This window comes from Salvelinus alpinus, chromosome 1 (genome assembly GCF_045679555.1).
Source record: "Salvelinus alpinus chromosome 1, SLU_Salpinus.1, whole genome shotgun sequence".
NCBI lineage: Eukaryota > Metazoa > Chordata > Actinopteri > Salmoniformes > Salmonidae > Salvelinus > Salvelinus alpinus.
Genome location: NC_092086.1, coordinates 65,450,591 through 65,470,858, shown reverse-complemented (window position 1 = coordinate 65,470,858; position 20,268 = coordinate 65,450,591). Strand labels below are relative to the sequence as shown.

The 20,268-nt window shown below is 42.0% G+C and overlaps 1 protein-coding gene across 3 annotated transcripts in view; it reads right to left on the bottom strand.

Annotated features, from left to right (window-relative positions):
* Positions 1-18,997, bottom strand: part of LOC139583411 (clathrin interactor 1-like) — a 34,352-nt gene extending 15,355 nt beyond the window's left edge. For all 3 annotated transcript variants that reach the window (XM_071414477.1, XM_071414486.1, XM_071414492.1), the window contains exon 1: positions 18,786-18,997. In XM_071414477.1, the coding sequence (XP_071270578.1) occupies positions 18,786-18,826 (41 nt within the window). In that variant the 5' untranslated portion in view covers positions 18,827-18,997. The remainder of the gene's footprint in view (positions 1-18,785) is intronic.
* Positions 18,998-20,268: the final 1,271 nt, after the last annotated feature.

Here is a 20,268-nt window from a genome sequence, read left to right as displayed (position 1 = left end):
ACCAGACTTGTGGAGGTCTACAATCTTTTTTCTGAGGTCTTGGCTGATTTCTTCAGATTTTCCCCATGATGTCAAGCAAAGAGGCACTGCGTTTGAAGGTAGGCCTTGAAATACATCCACAGGTACACCTCCAATTGACTCAAATGATGTCAATGCGCTTATCAGATGTTTCTAAAGCCATGACATCATTTTCTGGAATATTCCAAGCTGTTTAAAAGGCACAGTCAACTTAGTGTATGTAAACTTCTGACCCACTGGAATTGTGTTACAGTGAATTATAAGTGAAATAATCTGCCTTTAAACAATTGTTGGAAAAATGACTTGTGTCATGCACAAAGTAGATGTCCTAACTGACTTGCCAAAACTATAGTGTGTTAACAAGAAATTTGTGGAGTGGTTGAAAAACTAGTTTTAATGACTCCATCATAAGTGTATGTAAACTCTCGACTTGAACTGTACATTGTGGAGCATGATCTATTTCATATTCTGCATGAATAATGTCTTGTACTTGGCACAACAGTATATGGCATAACAGTACATGGTGTGTTTTGAGTATTAGGGTGGTGGTGTTAGAATAGGTAGGGGTAAGGCTGCTCTTAACAGACTTCTGATTTAGCCTATCATGTCCAGCAAAGGCTTAACTCCTCTGTTCAGACTGGGCCTGTTCTGAGAGCAGCTTGGGAGGGCTCCAGATGTCCATAAAGATCAATGTGACTCAGTGTGGACCATATAGAACAAATCAGCCATTTCCTGTCAGGTCTCAATTCACTCCCATCACCATACCTGCCAAATCACAGAGCAGAGCAGTCAGAGTGCCAGGAAACAGCTGGGCTCTACACAACTTTCTCCTCTGGACTGTCAGAAGGAGCGTCAGAGTGGGCCACTCCAGGGTATAAAGACGGCAATTAAATTGACTGATGAGGAAAAAGGGTTCTCAAGATCTATCCTGATTCGAAAAGCAGCTTGACCGGATTATTATGACAACTCAAATAGACACCCATAACCACTCAGCTTAATGAAATATGTACCAGCTGACAACAGAACTCATTCATGGACTCTACAAGGTGTCAAAAGCATTCCACAGCGATTGGACTGGCTCATGTTGACTCCAATGCTTTCCACAGTTCTATCAAGTTGGCCAGATGTCCTTTGGGAGTTGGACCATTCTTGATACACAGGAAACTGTTGAGTGTGAAAAACCCAGCAGCGTTGCAGTTCTTGATGCACTCAAAACCGGTGCACCTGGCACCATACCCCTTTCAAAGGCACTTTAATATTTTGTCTTGCCTATTCACCCTCTGAATGACACACAAACGCAATCTGCGTCTCAATTGTCTCCTTGTCTCTCCTCAAAAATCCTCCTTTAACATGTCTCCTCCCCTTCATCTACAATATTTGAAGTGGATTTAACAAGTGAGATCAATAAAGGATCGTAGCTTTTACCTGGTCAGCCTGTCATGGAAAGAGCAGGTGTTCCTAGTGGTTTGTACACCCAGTGTATGATGACATTCCATCAGCTGATGGAAGATCCGTGAGAGTGATAAAATGTGATGCAATGTTATTTTAGTGACTGAGATCACACCTAGGGACCAGCCGTTCTAACCCCCTGCCACAGTTCAGCCGGGACAGATGTGAGGGAGTGAGTAGGGGCCCCACCTGACGCAGCTAATGGAAGGTGAGGGTGAAGGGACACAGCACTGCGATGCTCTACATCTTTAAAAAAACGAGGTAAACATGGTAACGTCGGCTTGCAATGGAGGGACAACACGTTAGCTGAAACAACAAGGCAGGTCAACTATTCAATAATGAAAGAATTCACTCGTGGCATTACCTAATTGTATATAGCCAAGGGACATTCCCACGTGAAAACTGCAGGATTAAATGGGTATTGTACGCCTAGGCCTATATTTTGTCTATTGCCGTCAGCACCATTTCACCAGGTCAAATTCCGGGTGTATGTAAATGTAAATGTGATTCCTGTAGGGACTGTTCAGCCATAGTAAGAAGGGACCAAACATGACTGTGTGGATGATTAGGCTAACCCAGGGGTTCCAAAAAAGTTTGGCCCGCAACCCCCTTTTGATATCAATTGTCAATGATAACTTTTTCCCCCCCAATTGGGGCTATGACAGTCTTATAAATGAGTCTGACATTACTTCAATCTGAAGGAAGCATGGTTTGAAGTGACTGAAATGCATCAGAAAGTTATTGAGAAGTATAGAAGAACATCAGGCAATAATAGCAATAATAACCCCTAACCCTAAACCCCCCTTCCCCAGTCCGATTTAGTGCCTGGTCTTGTCCACTCTGTTCTAATGAGTCCTGTGCCGTTTGTGGGCATTGTAGAGGGAGACAGAGTTATCTTTCACTGAAGGGGCCATAAAATGTTGTCGCTTAAACGGATCAAAAAGATAAGCGCCTCACCTGTAGAAAGAAAACAAAAGCGCTCGGTTTATTACAACCGTTACTGACGTAACCCCGGTTCTATGAACCAAGCACCATTTTATTTATTTTATTTCAGTTTTTCACGACCCCATTTTCAAATCAGGCAACCCAACATGGGGTCCTCGACCCCTAGTTTGGGACACGCTGCGCTAACCCTTCCTCGGTCATCCCTGACCTGGCAGATGTGTGAAGAGGACCGAGGAGGAGTCAAGACTCTGGAGAATCTCAATAGTATACTGCTCGCATCCTCTCGACTTGTCTCCTACTCAAAACCCATTGGAGGAGAAGGTCAGATGGGAGGGACCTCTGGCTTTCTCATCCAAGGGGTTTTGAGGAGGCAAGGAGTATGCAATTGAGATTCTCCCCATGGCCCAACAGACTCTTCCTTCCCCTGCAGCTTCCAGCACTTTTACCAATCATCCCTACTGTCATTTAGACAGAAAACAAACACTTCCTTCACTCCCACTCTCAATAAATTCCAAAGACACACCTGCACAGGGAGGGAGCAGGTTGAGTGGAGAGCCAGGTATGCAGCACCGGAAGCCATTACCACAGATTGGGACATGGATGATGGAAGAGTTAGAGGAACAGAAACTTGGTCAGGTCTGAGAGATTGCCGTTTGAACACCTGTTCTCACAGGGCAGGAAATGCAGCTTCTTCGACTACATAGTCTATGAATCAATCTACTGGGGACAAACTAAGCCTACATGTGCACTGTGCAAAACCCTATGCATAAGCTAAGCCGACATGTTTCTTTCTGCAACTCGCAGCAGAAGGAAATCTGTGATTAAACCAGCTTTTGGAACGGATCCCTGGATTTGGCAGAGGACTTGAGATGGATCAATTTACTCTGGTTTAGAATAATCTAATTACATCCAAGAGGGTTTATTAAATCCAGAAATGCAGGTTCACAGATTAGTTCAGTTTCACGACACATGCCAAGCTCTTCCACATGTTGCTGATGGCAAAACACAAAAAAGATCACATTTTATGGCTCTAGAGCCCTATCAATAGGAAGGGAGATTGACTTAATTCCTGACCCTAATATCAGCCTAGCGAAGAGATCGGACAATCCACAACACTACATGGAAAAGCATATTTACAATTCTCCTCCCTATTGAACCTATTTCACACTCAGTCTATTTGCCTACATTTGTTTGCACACAGTAACCTACCGGGGGTCTAGAGTAGTGGAGGTGGCCCTAAAGGAGTCTGCATGAGTTTGTGCATATATTATGACAACATTTTGTGAAGTTTTTGTTTGTTTTGGACTTCGGTGACTTTTTTTGGGGCTGTTCGGGCACACAATATAATTTCTGGAGGCAAGCCAAAGTTCGGAGCCAAAGTCTAAGCCGCTTCGTCAGTGATTGGTCAACAGTAGGGATTCTTCAATAAAGTCTGTAGTCATTCAACAAGAGATGACCCATTTTCATGCACATTTTTTTATTGAAAAATACTGTACCAAACATCTTAGTTAGATTTAAAATTGCGGGACTAAGATCTCTTTTCTTTCTTAAATTATCATAGATTCATTCTGACTTTTGAGGAAGTGAATACTGGTTACGGTGTCTCAAAATGGACAATCAGTACTATTGAAGCTTTTTTCAAACATTTTTAAGCGACGGTCTTTGAAGGGAGTATGCGAGCACACTCCTTCGGTTCGGCTAGCTGACGCCTTAAGTGACCACAGGTCTGATTAGGCTAGTCAAAAGCTGGCTGCTGGCTGGGTTTAGCCAGGGCTTTGCCACAGACGGGTGCTCAGATCCTTAGGAGGTCAAGGGTAAAGTGCTCAGTGACAGATGGGAGGACAATGGAATAGAGCTGGGGAAAGAATGACGAGACGAGAGTGATGAACGAGCCAATTATATCAAGTCTGCAAGTAAGCATTTCATTGCACTCAAAAGTATATCATATGTATATGACGAATAAACAAACTTGAAGTCTGAGATAACGGCCAACTGATCACCCATAGGCTACACAGAGACTCTAGATCAGGGATGTCCAACTTTGACGGGGTGGGGGCCACAAAAAATCTGAACTCATCATGTGGAGCCGCAGTGGCTCGCGGGTCTGTGTACCGACATCCATACCCACACATGCTGTTAGAGCTGGCCCTAGCCTTTTGGGGGCTCTAAGTGCATTTTTGTTGCAGAACATTTTAGCTTTCGAGTTCAATTTGAGTACAATTCTACACTTTGCCATGGGCATAGAGAAAATGTTGCAGTTTTAAAGCAAGTTTGCTGGAATTCTACATATTTTGCCATAAGGTGGAGAGAAATGTTTGCAGTTTTTAATATATCCGAGTGAAAAATCAATAGGGGCTTCTGGTCAGAATTCGACCATGATTACTACAAGTTTATACGGCTGGCTAGACTACTGTAACTTACCAATCTAAAACAATTTGTGTGTCAGTGACTGACACAACTGCTGATGCACAAGCAAATTTTGAAATTTCACCTCGTGTATTCTACTATTCTAACTCTCAACAGCAAGTTGAGACCCTGATGAAGTTCATTTATGTATCTTTTTTTTTGGGGGGGGGGGGGGGTTGATTCGCAGGCCTACAAAAAAGGGGACTCTGCTCTAGCATCCTGCCCTAGATCAACAAATGGCCACAGCTCAAACCGGTTTGTTCCAAACAGAACATTGGGTAGAACTGGACATTCAATGAAACAGGAATACACATCTTTAGGTGTATGAAGCATGTGTGTTTCATGGCAGATGGATTAACAAACGCAGAGAGAATTTATACAGTCAGTGTCCGTGCAGCAGCATGAGTGACAGAGAGCGAGAGAGCTTCTCCACAGCAAAGCTGCTCCAAGATGCGGGAAATCCTAGTCCAATAAATAATGAATGACAGCGGTTTTATAAAAGCAGATGGCCTGAACGGCAAGCGTACCGGCGATGTGCTTACATTTCAAACAGCCTAGAAAACACACACACACACCCGCTGTGTGAAAAATATTCAGCTGAAGATGAGACAAAAGAAGGTGAGCAGTGGCTCTGACTGAAAGGGAGAAGGAAACAGACAGAGCCCAGGCTTCCCTTCCAACCCTCTGCATCCTGGGCCTCTTTGTTCAGTAGGCCCGCCGTTGCCGAGTCTGTTCTGCTCAGGATGTGCCTGCTTATTTACACATGCAGTGGAGAACACAGCCTAGCGGGCCCCTGCTGAAAAGCCAAAGCCCTGCACATGAAACAACCTCTAGTTGCTCCAGTCCTCACTCTCCTCTCTCCCTCCTCCGACACTAGAAGATAAACATCACCTGCTGCTTCTGAGGAACAGTGGTTCTAGAGGTCAGTTTTCAAATGGAGATAGTGGTGATAGTAATGAAGGGGACACAGGGGACAACAGCAGCGAGGGAGAGGGGGAGGGAGGTTGAGAGCGCTCCGCTCACTGACGCTCATTAGAAGCAAGAGGCACTGGATGGACAAGGACATTTGCCAGGGAGAAAAGTCCCTGGGGGATGCAGCCTGCAGCTCGGTTGATTTGGAGTAGGTCTATTCCTGAATCTACTCACACAGAAGTGGCGCTGATCACACTGCAGTGTGCTGGGAGGATTTGGAACACTGTACTGCTGGGAGTCATGCCTAGGAAGATAATTTACTGATAAAAATGTATTTGCAGGTTGGCTGATGAACTGAAGTTCTGTTCATTACTGTAACCTAAAAGCATCATTTGCATTTCCTAGAAGTGTGGCTCAGTCATGACATGGTTCAGCCTAGACGGTGTGGCCAGCTAAGGGCAAGCTGAATAACTTCTGCAACCATATTGCCTCAAAAAGCGATGGAAGAAAAAAATGGACGGATCATTTCTTCATGTTTGTCTTCGCAAGTTTGCGAGTCCTCAGATCTCATCCGAGCGAGAGTTGTCAAAACTCCCCTCCTCTCTCATGTCTTCAGGAGCAGGTTTCCTCTGCTCCCTTCAACAGATCACATCTCTCCACATAATAGTGCAATGTTTGACATTTTTCATTCTCCACGGAGCCTTTGAGATCTCCCACACAAAGCCATCAGTCCTGCCATGATATTTATCTTACTGCATTAGATGGGACTTTCTGTCCATTAACTGGCGGAGAAAGTCAAAATAATTAAAACACAGCCAGGACATGAAGAAGCCGTCATAGGGGATATCGTTAGTCAATACAATGCAATGATATCATCAATATCATACTGAACACGGGACTTATGCCTATACAAAGACAGATGGAGTGGGCCTTGAAGCAAAGTCATCATTCAAATAATAAATGACTTCTCTCGTGCAATAACAGATGGAAACATACCTTTGTATTATAACCTACAAGGAAAAACCCCAAACAAGAAATACTAGAGAATCAAAGTTCCTCCCATCAATGTCTCATATTGAGTCTCAGACAGATATAATTGATCCATTGATCAGCCACAGAGATCTCAGAATGACCTATAAGTATAGGCTATATGGCCCAATGACCCATCGACTAACCTAAATGCATATTCTGAAAGACATCTGTGATAAATGTCAGTCCTCACCAGAAAAACCATTCAACTGGCCAAACACACTGAAGCGACGTGCTGGGATCCCATTCCAAACAGATGTATGAGAATAAAAAAGACGCACCGACAAGGTGTGGCGGTGGATAGTCTGTTCTCAAACAGCTTAGCATCTGCAGGGATCTCTCTGGGACCAGGGTAGCAGGAGAAGACCCTCTCCCTCTTGGCCTCCTGTTTCAAGCCCTATTCAGCTGAAATCAGATGATGGCATCTCAGGCAGCATCCATTACTGTCACCTGACTGCAAGCTCTGTCCATAAAACAGGCACTCGACTGGAGCCTCTGAATGCTATAGAACAAATGACCGTTATGTAACAATAGCAAGCACATTTCTTTCCTGGTTGGAGAAAGTTATGTGCATGGTTCTCTGCATGGTTGTGTTCAGTATTTACAAAATCAGTAATTGCATAATGTAACTTAACAAAAATATAAAAACTCAACATGCAACAATTTCAAAGATTTTACTTAATTACAGTTCATGTAAGAAAATCAGTCAATTGAAATACATTAATTAGGCCCTAATCTATGGATTTCACATGACTGAGCAAGGGTCCAGCCACGGTTGGCAAAATGGCTTAAGGACAACAAAGTCAGGGTATTGGAGTGGCCATAACAAAGCCCTGACCTCAATCCTATAGACAATTTGTGGGAAGAACTGAAAAAGAGTGTGCGAGCAAGGAGTCCTACAAACCTGACTCAGATAAACCAGCTCTGTCAGGAGGAATGGGCCAAAATTCACCCAACTTATTGTGGGAAGCTTGTGGAAGGCTACCCGACTCATTTGACTCAAGTTAAACAATTTAAAGGCAATGCTACCAAATACTAATTGAGTGTATGTAAACTTCTGACCCACTGGGAATGTGATGAAAGAAATAAAAGCTGAAAAAAATATTCTCTCAACTATTATTCTGACATTTCACATTCTTAAAATAAAGTGTTGATCCTAACTGACCTAAGACAGGGAATTTTTACTAGGATTAAATGTCAGGAATTGTGAAAAACTGAGTTTAAATGTTTGGTGTGTGTAAGGTGTTTATGAACATCTGACTTCAACTGTATATGAAATACAAATGGTATAGGGAGAAATAGTCGACGCATCATAATTCTTATAATAACTACAACTTCTGAACTGGAAATATTGAAGAACTGGGAATATTGAACCACCAGATTTCATATATGTTCTCATGTTCTGAGCAAGGAATTTAAACGTTAGCTTTTTTACATGGCACATATTGCACTTTTACTTTCTTCTTCAACACTGTGTTTTTGCATTATTTAAACCAAATTGAACATGTTTCATTATTTATTTGAGACTACCGTAAATAGATTTTATTTATGTATTATATTAAGTTAAAATAAAAGGGTTAATTGTTCATTCAAAACTGCACATTTTAGAGTGGCCTTTTATTGTCCCCAGCACAAGGTGCGCCTGTGTAACGATCATGCTGTTTAATCAGCCTCTTGATAGGCCAACCCTGTCAGGTGGATGGATTATCTCGACAAAGGACAAAATGCTCACTAACAGGATGTAAAGAAATGTGTGCACAAAATTTGAGCGAAGTAAGCTTTTTTGTGCATAGGGAAAATTTGGGGGATCTTTTATTGAGCTCATGAAATATGTGACTAGCACTTTACATGTTAAGTTTAGTTTTTTTTTTCTTCGTGTAGTTGACAGTACTGTAATGAACCGGCAAAATAGACTTTCCAATAATATGAACCATTGTCAATGTCACTGGGATATTTCATTATGTAATCGCCAAATTATCCAGCAGACGGCCATAGTGAGCCAGTATGTTAGGTTAGTGTGCCACGTCCAACACTGTTGGTTCGCAATAAACAATGTGCAATGATAACCCGTGCCTGTTCACTTATTCATAGATGATATACACTGAGTGTACAAAACATTAGGAACACCTTCCTAATATTGAATCGCACACCCCCTTTTGCCCTCAGAACAGTCTCAATTCTTCGGGGCATGGACTACACGTTTTTGAAAACTTTCCACAGGGATGCTGACCCATATTGACTCCAATTGTGTCAAGTTGGCTGGATGTCCTTTGAAAGGTGGACCATTCTTGATACTAGAGGTCGACCGATTAACCGGTAATCAGCATTTTTGGATGCTGATTATGGCCGATTACATTGCACTCCACAAGAGACTGCATGGCAGGTTGTGGAGACTGCATGACTGGCTGACCACCTGTTACGCGAGTGCAGCAAGGAGCCAAGGTAGTTGCTCGATAGCATTACAATTATCTTAGCATTAAAATTATCTTATAAAAAAACAAATCTTAACATAATCATTAGTTAACTACACATGGTTGATGATATTGCTAGCTTAACTAGCTTGTCCTGCATTGCAAATAATCAATGCGGTGCTTGTTAATTTATCATCGAATCACAGCCTACTTCCCCAAAGCACTGTCGTTGCACCAATGCACCTAACCATAAACATCAATGCCTTTCTTAAAATCAATACACAATTATATATTAAACATGCATATTTAGTTAAAAGAAATTCATGTTAGCAGGCAATATTAACTAGGGAAATTCTCTTGCGTTCTGTGCAAGCAGAGTCAGAGTATATGCAGCAGTTTGGGCCTCAGACAACAACATTGATGTATACGCTGATTCGGTGAGCGAGTTTATTAGCAAGTGCATCGGTGATGTTGTACCCATGGTGACCATTAAAACCATCCCCAACCAGAAACCGTGGATTGATGGCAGCATTTGCACAAAACTGAAAGCACAAACCACTGCTTTTAATCATGGCAAGGCGACCTGAAACATGACTGAATACAAAGAGTGTAGCTATTCCCTCCGCAAGGCAATCAAACAAGCTAAGCGTCAGTATAGAGTAGAGGTCGACCGATTAATCGGAATGGCCGATTAAATCGGGGCCGATTTCAAGTTTTCATAACAATCGGAATTTTTGGCCGCCGATTTTTTATATATATACACAATTCAGAATGATTTGATAGCTTCCATCGCATCATCCATTAAAATTTAGATTAAAGAGAGAGGTTGACGCAGCACATTTTTTTGAGTGCGCTCAAGTAGGCTTTCCACTTTCCTCCGGTATTTATTTAGCAAAGATAATAACACATAATCACACCCAAGCAAGAACTCTACACCTAAACATTAGAAATATGACATGCTGTACGGCAGGTATTCCCAAACTGGGGTACGCGTGCCGTTTTTTGTATTTTTTTTTTTTATATATACACTGCTCAAAAAAATAAAGGGAACACTTAAACAACACAATGTAACTCCAAGTCAATCACACTTCTGTGAAATCAAACTGTCCACTTAGGAAGCAACACTGATTGACAATAACTTTCACATGCTGTTGTGCAAATGGAATAGACAACAGGTGGAAATTATAGGCAATTAGCAAGACACCCCCAATAAAGGAGTGGTTCTGCAGGTGGTGACCACAGACCACTTCTCAGTTCCTAGTTCCTATGCTTCCTGGCTGATGTTTTGGTCACTTTTGAATGCTGGCGGTGCTCTCACTCTAGTGGTAGCATGAGACGGAGTCTACAACCCACACAAGTGGCTCAGGTAGTGCAGCTCATCCAGGATGGCACATCAATGCGAGCTGTGGCAAGAAGGTTTGCTGTGTCTGTCAGCGTAGTGTCCAGAGCATGGAGGCGCTACCAGGAGACAGGCCAGTACATCAGGAGACGTGGAGGAGGCCGCAGGAGGGCAACAACCCAGCAGCAGGACCACTACCTCCGCCTTTGTGCAAGAAGGAGGAGGAGGAGCACTGCCAGAGGCCTGCAAAATGACCTCCAGCAGGCCACAAATGTGCATGTGTCTGCTCAAACAGTCAGAAACAGACTCCATGAGGGTGGTATGAGGGCCCGACGTCCACAGGTGGGGGTTGTGCTTACAGCCCAACACCGTGCAGGACGTTTGGCATTTGCCAGAGAACACCAAGATTGGCAAATTTGCCACTGGCGCCCTGTGCTCTTCACAGATGAAAGCAGGTTCACAGACGTGACAGTCTGGAGACGCCGTGGAGAACGTTCTGCTGCATGCAACATCCTCCAGCATGACCGGTTTGGCGGTGGGTCAGTCATGGTGTGGGGTGGCATTTCTTTGGGGGGCCGCACAGCCCTCCATGGGTTCGCCAGAGGTAGCCTGACTGCCATTAGGTACCGAGATGAGATCCTCAGACCCCTTGTGAGACCATATGCTGGTGCGGTTGGCCCTGGGTTCCTCCTAATGCAAGACAATGCTAGACCTCATGTGGCTGGAGTGTGTCAGCAGTTCCTGCAAGAGGAAGGCATTGATGCTATGGACTGGCCCGCCCGTTCCCCAGACCTGAATCCAATTGAGCACATCTGGGACATCATGTCTCGCTCCATCCACCAACGCCACGTTGCACCACAGACTGTCCAGGAGTTGACGGATGCTTTAGTCTAGGTCTGGGAGGAGATCCCTCAGGAGACCATCCGCCACCTCATCAGGAGCATGCCCAGGTGTTGTAGGGAGGTCATACAGGCACGTGGAGGCCACACACACTACTGAGCCTCATTTTGACTTGTTTTAAGGACATTACACCAAAGTTGGATCAACCTGTAGTGTGGTTTTCCACTTTAATTTTGAGTGTGACTCCAAATCCAGACCTCCATGGGTTGATAAATTTGATTTCCATTGATAATTTTTGTGTGTTTTTGTTGTCAGCACATTCAACTATGTAAAGAAAGAAAGAAAAAAGTATTTAATAAGAATAGTTCATTCATTCAGATCTAGGATGTGTTATTTTAGTGTTCCCTTTATTTTTTTGAGCAGTGTATATATATATATATGAAAATAAATAAAAATGTTGTCCGATTAATAGGTATCGGCTTTTTTTGGTACTCCAATAATCGATATCGGCGTTGAAAAATCATAATTGGTCGACCTCTACTTGATACATATGGGAAACTGTTGAGAGTGAAAAACCCAGCAGCGTTCCAGTTCTACACAAACCGGTGCGCCTGGCACCTACCCTGTTCAAAGGCACTTTTTGAACAGGGTACTTTTTTCTTGCCCATTCACCATCTGAATGGGACACATACACAATCCATGTCTCAATTGTCTCAAGGCTTAAAAAGCATTCTGTAACCCATCTCCTCCCCTTCATCTACACTGATTAAAGTGGATTTAACAAGTGACATCAATAAGGGATCATAGCATTTACTTGGATTCACATTGTCAGTCTATGTCATGGAAAGAGCATGTTTTGTACACTCCGTGTAGAATGATATCAGATCACAGCCAAGTAAAAATATCATCCATTAAAAGAGAGTTTGTTATTTTCTGTGTATAACATTAGCTACTAGCAAGCAAGCAGGCAACTTGTCCAAACCTGGTAGCTGGCTAGCAGTTGAAAACAACTCTCAAATTGCAGTGATTACGTGTCGACATGTAGGCTATGGTTTATGCCAGAACAGAGAAGTAGCTAGCTAGTACAATTTATTACCCCATAGCCACAGCTCAGCAACTCTATGGTGAAGAAAGTTTCTGATGAACTTCCTTCATCCTTGAGTTGGGTCAGATTGCTCCATAGACTGCCATAAGCTATCATCGGAATCAGTTAAAGAAATGTGTGCTACCAAGCCAGCTTATTCATTGAAAACACAGGTTGTCTTTGCTTGCTAACGTTATAGGACTGCTGCATTCACCCAATGCGTGCTGGCAAGATATCCCTGCCTCAGCAATAGCATTGGCTATCTAGTTAGCTAGTTCGTTAACTCCACCCACTGGCAGGCAGCTTGTGGCCATTTGGTGTTCAAACAATATGTAAAATAATGAAACAATAAACAGAACTCAGCTAGCCAGGGGGGGGCCTACAGATGGGCTAGCTACAGATGCCCAGTGCCGGGTAAAGATTGGATAAGTTGAAAGAAAGTGAGATAATTGTCGCTATTTTCATAGATGGAACATGTTAGCTAGCTATCTATCCAACACTGCAATTAGGAGCTAGCTTGCTGGCTATACATTTAGAACACATTTTTAAAAATCAGGGCTCTGGCTAGCCTTTAGCAGGACAGCTGAAATGTATGTAGCTAGCTAGCATTTCCTCCATTAAATGTTACATTTTAGTCATTTAGCAGACGCTCCTGTCCAGAGCGACTTATAGGAGCAATTATGGTTCAGTGCCTTGCTCAAGGGCACACAGATTTTTCACCTAGCCGCCTTTCGGTTACTGGCCCAATGCTTTAAAACCATTGAAGTCTATAGGGAATCATTTTCCGGTAAATTGATGTTTACAGTCCTACATAAAACCATGGAGTTCCTTTCAAAATGAGGAGACAAGAAGCAAGAAAGGACCCTTTTCAATTACTGGGCTCGTTTGTCAGTTTGCACAATGAAAGAAACATCTTCCTTTACAAACCTTCTGTTTGGAATCAAGGATGAGTGCATTCAGTCAGACAATGGAGGCAGTATCTTGCCTACCTACATGGAGTCTAGCCTGGCTTTGCACCTTACAAACCTCCATCTCAACAAGCACGTAATTGAAGATCAGAGGTCACAGTGACATCAGAGCACCATTCATTGGGGGACGTGGGCGAAGTTTTGCATCAGAATAAGTCATTCATATCCTTCACCTCTTTCTACTGCTCATCAGCATTCTCATTTCATGCATTCTTTATGACTCAAGTGTATGCATGATTTGAAACTACTCTGCATGCAAATAAACCTTTTGATTCAAATCAAAACACAGCAGATTATAAATAGGCTATTTTCAATAGGTCCTGAACGGCTAGACCAGCGATGGTATTTACAAGTCCCTCCCTATATTAAGACTAACTTAAAAGCATGAGAAAGGTAATCCTGCAGAAAGTGGTTGCATGCAGGGTTGATACAAGAACTGCCATGATTCATGACTTTATGCTGGCATAGGGAGAAGTGCTAGAAACACACCACTTGGTTTCAAAACTGTATTAGTCAAATGACCACAGTGACTGCACATTTCAACCCAGAGGTCAAATACGCTCTTTCCTATGAGAAGTAGGCTATGCCTCAGGACAAAATGTCTTTCTATTTTATACTTTGTGGTTACTTAGCTACACTTACAAAATCTTGCACAACCTTGAAGCACTAAGCTGCAGGCTGGCAATGCAGGATATTTGTGCCACAGAGGCTTTTCTCATGATCATAGCTAGCTGTGTTGACATAAACGGTTGCACTAAGCAATTTGAACTTCTCCAATACTGACGCATGAATGATTAAATAAGTGTTGCCAGGGTATACAAACTTCAAACCCCTCTAGCGATTCATTGAAATAATGTCTGGTAAGCACCATACAGTACAAATGTCCATAGCCAACACATATGAGATCATGTGCAACACACTAACTTTGATTTCTGTTCTCCGAGCATCAGAATATTATGCTGGCGGCACATTTCAAAATAAGAGTGCCCCTGCAAAGACAAGTTTAACGTTGGGATTATCAATTTTCTTAGCACTAGTGCAGTACAACTGTTTTTCACAGCATTGCAACTAGGCTTGGGCGGTATACCGGGGTACTTGGAAAAAGCCAGGGGATGGTTTTTCAATAACGTCAAAACTATTTATTTGAAGTTTTTCAATAAATGTGAATATTTGTAGCCAATTTAGGTGAAATACCTGCATTCAAATTGTGCAATACGTTAGGAGATAAAAGCAGATTGCGTTCTTCATTTCACCTGTCACAATATGAGTTCCCCAGAAAAGTTGAGCGAGTTACATGGTTGTTTGTAAATAGCAGAACAGGAGAAAGCGGGAGCTGGTGATTCCAGCTTTGTATTTGGTTTAACTTGCTAGGTATCTATGTAAGTGGCTGAATTAATAAGGAGACCGGGCATCACATACTGTTAGCTTTCTGTCGTGTTTGAGAAGTCAAAGCGTTTTGGATGAGTTCTTGATTTCCGTGCGTTTATTTTTTCTCCTCTCCATTCTTGCCCGTCTGCTCCTCCCTGTCTTGGCAATTCGTTTATTTTCGTTTGCGCTCGTTAGCATATTTAGCTAGCAGCCTCTATTGAAATGTGCTAATACTTTGTGCAAATTCTATCTGATAAGACACCCAATGAGCTTTTTTGTTGTTGCATTTTTAGCACCCCATGTCTACTAAGACGGTAATACTGTATATCCCCTGATGAGAAGGACAGTATGCCAATATGAAATCTGTATACCCCCCAAACCAAATTGCAACAACCTAAAAAAAAAATATATATAATTTGATGCATTTTATTTTGAACATTGTATTATTTATAGTAGCATTTCCTTTGAAAGTTTACACAGATACTGGTATGTTGAAAGCTAGCTTCATGTGTAGGTTATATTTAAAGAAATACATTTTTTAAAATAAAATACAGTTATGTTATTGGAATTATTCAATAGTCTGCTAAATTTAAATGGTCTCTTGTTTTTATTTAACTTGTGATGGGCAACAGGTTGAATACAGAGTGCTGATGACTCCTGACTCCACCCACACTATTCACTGCGATACAATACATTGTATGGGGGATACTTACTGGTTGTAGAGAAGTTGTCGGGTGGAAAATACTCAATAGGGTCTTTACTAACCAAATATGGTTAGATTGGAGGGGGACTGACGTACATATCCAGCAGCACTTCGTTCTCCACCCTATAGCTCCCAATGCAATACACTGTACATGGGACACAGTGCCTTGAAAAAATATTTGTTCTGAGTGATTGACTGAAAATTATATTATTTTTTGTTTTTTAAACAACTAATTGACCAACGTCGGTTCAATTATTTGAATTCCATTTAGTTCGTTTTTTTCTGTGAGATCGATGCTCAGTTTCTGTTGAGATCAAGCCCGAATTGTGCGATGTAGTAGGGAGTTGTAGTTTCCAACAGGCCAATATTCTACAGTTTAGCACAGAAAATGTGGTAATTAACTACAATGATCATAATCCATTGAGCGCCCGCTTACTTGTCCGGTCTCAGTCTGTGTGGAGCAGATGCAGAGACCTTGTTGACGGAACCGAAGAGAGAACTCGCAAGAGGTATTGAAAGCAGTTGCATTGCGGGGCTTTCTCTACCTGAAAACACATGATCTAAGTGAATTATAGTTGGTATTCAGCAGTCATAAAAGTATGCCTTATTTACTTAGAAAAATGACAAACTAGTGATTTGTCAGACAGCAGCTCTATAGAGATGAGATGATGACTTGGAATGAAATAATAAAGTCATCAAATGACAACAAATGTAATATACACAACTGAAATATTTTATTAAAGTAATGTGAATAAATGATGGTTAATAGGTGATAAGCAGTCACTACCATCATGGTCAGTCACTACCATCATGTGACTTTTATTAACTGTTTTATTCTGTGTTACAGCATTCAACCCAAATAATCGAAAACCAAAATCAATGTATTTTTTATAATCAAACCGAAACCTAGCGAACCTCAAAAAGCACTAATCGCTCAGCACTACTAGCAAGTTAGTTATACCTAGGTAGCTTACAAGGTTAGTTAACTTTTCTCATAACTAGCCTCATTGTGTCTTGCTACTTATTGTCCCTCATACTAGCCTTTACAGCCAAATATCACTTCAGAAACAACATTACAAATATTAATATGGTCAGCATTGTAGACCATTTCTCCCATCTTGCTGCAGCTATAGCTAATCTCCAAAGAACAGAGAAATGCTGTGAAAACCAGCATGCTGCCAACATTCTAAAATGTTTTGTCACCAGCGCTTCTTTTGTTGACTTTTTTTGTCCTCGTGCACTGTAGCTCCTATGACACTAATCTGGTGAGCACCTTTGAAACTCTGCCCAAGCAGGGCATTTGATTGGTTTGACGTGTTGCGAGGCGTCAGTGATTTCACCAGGTTCCGACCCGTCTTCAGTTGATTTCTGCCATGGAACGTTCCCAGGCCTCCTGTTTAAGGGAAACCTGGTTTGCAACGAAGCTAGGTCTCTACTAACCAAATATCTGTAATTTTGGAGGGGGACTTGTGTGTCGTACATATCCAGAAACACAGCTTTAAATGACCTGGTACTATCCATGGTCCTGAAATCAACACACACAAAATAAAAAAAATTGCATGAAAGTCAACCCTTTTTTATTTGTATCAAAACGAGAATCTAATGTATATTGAACAAAACTATAAATGCAACAATTTCAAAGATTTCACTGAGTTACAGTTCATATAAAGAAATCAGTCAATTGAAAGAAATTCATTAGGCGCTAATCTAGGGAATTCACATTACTGGGCAGGGGTTCAACCATGGGTGGGCCTGGCTCCCCAGTGTGTGGGCCTATGCCCTCCCCACTGGGGAGCCAGGTCCACCCACTGGGGAGCCAGGTCCAGCCAATCAGATTGAATTTTTCCCACACAAAAGAGCTTTATTACAGACAGAAATACTCCTCAGCACCCCCCAAAAACCTGTTTTGCATCTCCAACTACTATTCAACACAGGTAGAAAAGTTATTTCTACAAGCCAATATGTATCCCATGTACAGCCTATTACAGTGTATTGCATTGGGGGCTATGGAAGGGGCAGAGTGAAAAGCCACTAGCAGACCATGCTACACAAAAATTAACCATATTTGGTTTGTGGAGACCCTACTGAGTATTTCATGCCCCACTTTAGCTAAAACAGGTAGAATAGTTAGGCCTCTCTACAGCCCAATAATCTCAACATAACTTTTTCATTATTGGTCTGAAAAAAATGTTTTTAAAGCCATACTTTATTTGTTTTCATAAATTACTTCTTGTTGGCACAATAAAAGTGACCATTGATTCAAATGCAATACCTTTTGAAACGCTGGCTTTTATTTAAGGTTTCCTCATTACCATATAAACGTGACATCGTTTGTGCTGCTGGTAGAATACTAGTTTAATTTAGCTAATGTTAACTAGCTATGAAGAAAATGCCCCCCAGTGAGTCGTTAGCTAAGAGATTATGTTGGTGCTGTGTTGCATTCCTCGTGGTTCAGGTGTACTTTCAGTCACTGTCATTCAAAGTGTTTGATGAGAGGCATGAGGAGCCTGTTTACCCTAGTCGGCATACAGCTTTATGTCTCTGCTGCAAAGTCCTCCTGAAGCTAACCGGCAGCTGGCTACAGTACAGTAGGTTAGTGCACAGACAAATACATGTTAGCTGCTGCTGGCTTAGATAGTTAACTAACTAGCTAACTAACTAGCCAGTAATTGTGGTCGTATAAAAACGTTTTAACGATAAAACAATAGAATGGTCATGAAGTTCAACTTCCATAGTGGGTAATGTTATGGACACAATGAAACGAAAAGGTATTGACAGTCATTGTGGCTAGCTTAGCTATGCTAGCTAATTAGCTCATGTTCCGCTAAATTTGCCCGTTTTGTAAGATTTCTAACTAGCTAATGTTAGGTGGCAGTGAACGAGGGCCTTGCATTATAATTTAGTAATTGAGTAAGAAATCATCTTGCTATGTAAAACAAATATTGTTAGCAGGAAATGGATGATAGTGGACATCAAAGGGACCGATTCAGACACGGAAAGAGACTAACTAACGCGTTAGCATTAACCATACATCATCACCTAACGTTACTTTCCTGAGTTAGCAGCCTGAAAGAGGGGGATGGGGATGTTACTTTGCATGTATGTTTAGAATGGACATTAGCAAAAAGATCAGAGGAGAATACATGATTTAATGGTATTTCATGTTGTACACAAGGCTGAAAGAGTAACGTTACCCATAATGAGCCATCAGCTGAGAAAACAGCGTGACGTCACGAAATCAGTGATTCCCTTGTCCTTAACATAAACGGGCCTTGCAACAAAACGTCAACACGATAACTGCAAGAATACTCACGCTTTATCCACCAGTTCTCGGACTTTCCACATATTTAGCATATAGACACTCGACTAAGGGCTCGCCGCCTCAATAATGCGTCGTCCAGTCTGTTTACAACCACAGATGGACTTGGATTTGTGTCACCGACAACAGAATTCCGAGCCCTTCAGCTAGCCAGCTCCGTTAGCGGCAAACGGGCCGCGCAAGTTACTACTGTCGGGAGCGCGGCGAGCTTGTTCTTCTTCTGTGATATAATGGCGGTCCGCAAACAAACGTTTAAGGTGCATGCCGCCACCTCCTGTATTGGAGTGTATGGTCAATCACGTTTTACAACATTTCTAAATCCTCCTACCTAACTCAGTACTTCTGAGAAAATAAAAAGAGCCATACTAACTTCAAACAGAAGTTTAAAGCTATTTTGGCTAACTGGTCAACGATTTCATTCCCTTCCACACCCGAATGTGCTGGGACCCAGTAGAATCTCACTACTACACCCAGTCTCTGAAATCTCTATAATAACATTAATACCTCCAATAGTAAGTCACTGCTATTTGATTTACCAGATGAAAAGCTATTCAATGCAGACAGAGAATCTGAGCATACTATAATTCTAACAGGTTGTACGTCCTACACCCACTGGAGGGCAACTACTATCCCCAACAGTTCAACTGAGTATACTGAGTATAGCTGTTATACTGAGTATAGCTGTTAGTCTTCTACACATCTGTACATCAAATTCAGGAATATAAAAGCCTGCTCCTGTGCACCCACTATCTGCATCCTTGGGTCCATCTGTGAAAAGCGGTAAAAAAGCATAAAAAACTTCTACCAATATAATTGTCAACCAGTTTCCCTATATCACTGACTTCTGACCAATCTTTAATTTTCTCTGCCAAGGTTAGATAAACAACAGGATCTGGGAGTAACCATGGAGGAACATCCCCTATCACCACAGAAGGGCCAACCTCCAACTCCCTCAAACCACTCTCATCAGCAAGCTTTCCTACTGTCCAACCAAAACCACTATATTACCAGTAAATTCCCAACAGTCATCTAGAACAGTAGCAGTGGAATGCTCAACCTCATAGCCTTTCAGCCTAACTCAATATGCTAATGACATTTCTTTACACCGTATATCCAAAGGCATCTCACCTGCTTCCACTAGTAAGGCACATATAGATGTTGATTTAAATTCACTAATACATATCCTTAAAGCTATATACTGGATTCTGTCCAGCCTCTGAAGCCAGGTCTTCGCCGCTGTTCCATAAACTATACACCTGTAATCAATTGTCGTCCTGATCAGAGCTCTATAAATATCCATCAACGATTGTCAGTCAGCACCAAATCCATAACCAGAGACCGAGCGCATAAGATGCACCACCTTCTTACACTTTGTTTCAACATGTCTGACATGATATTTCCATGTATATTTCTCATTGAGCCATAGACCCAAATATTTGTACTTAGAAAGTCTCCCCATAGGCTGTCCATACAGAAA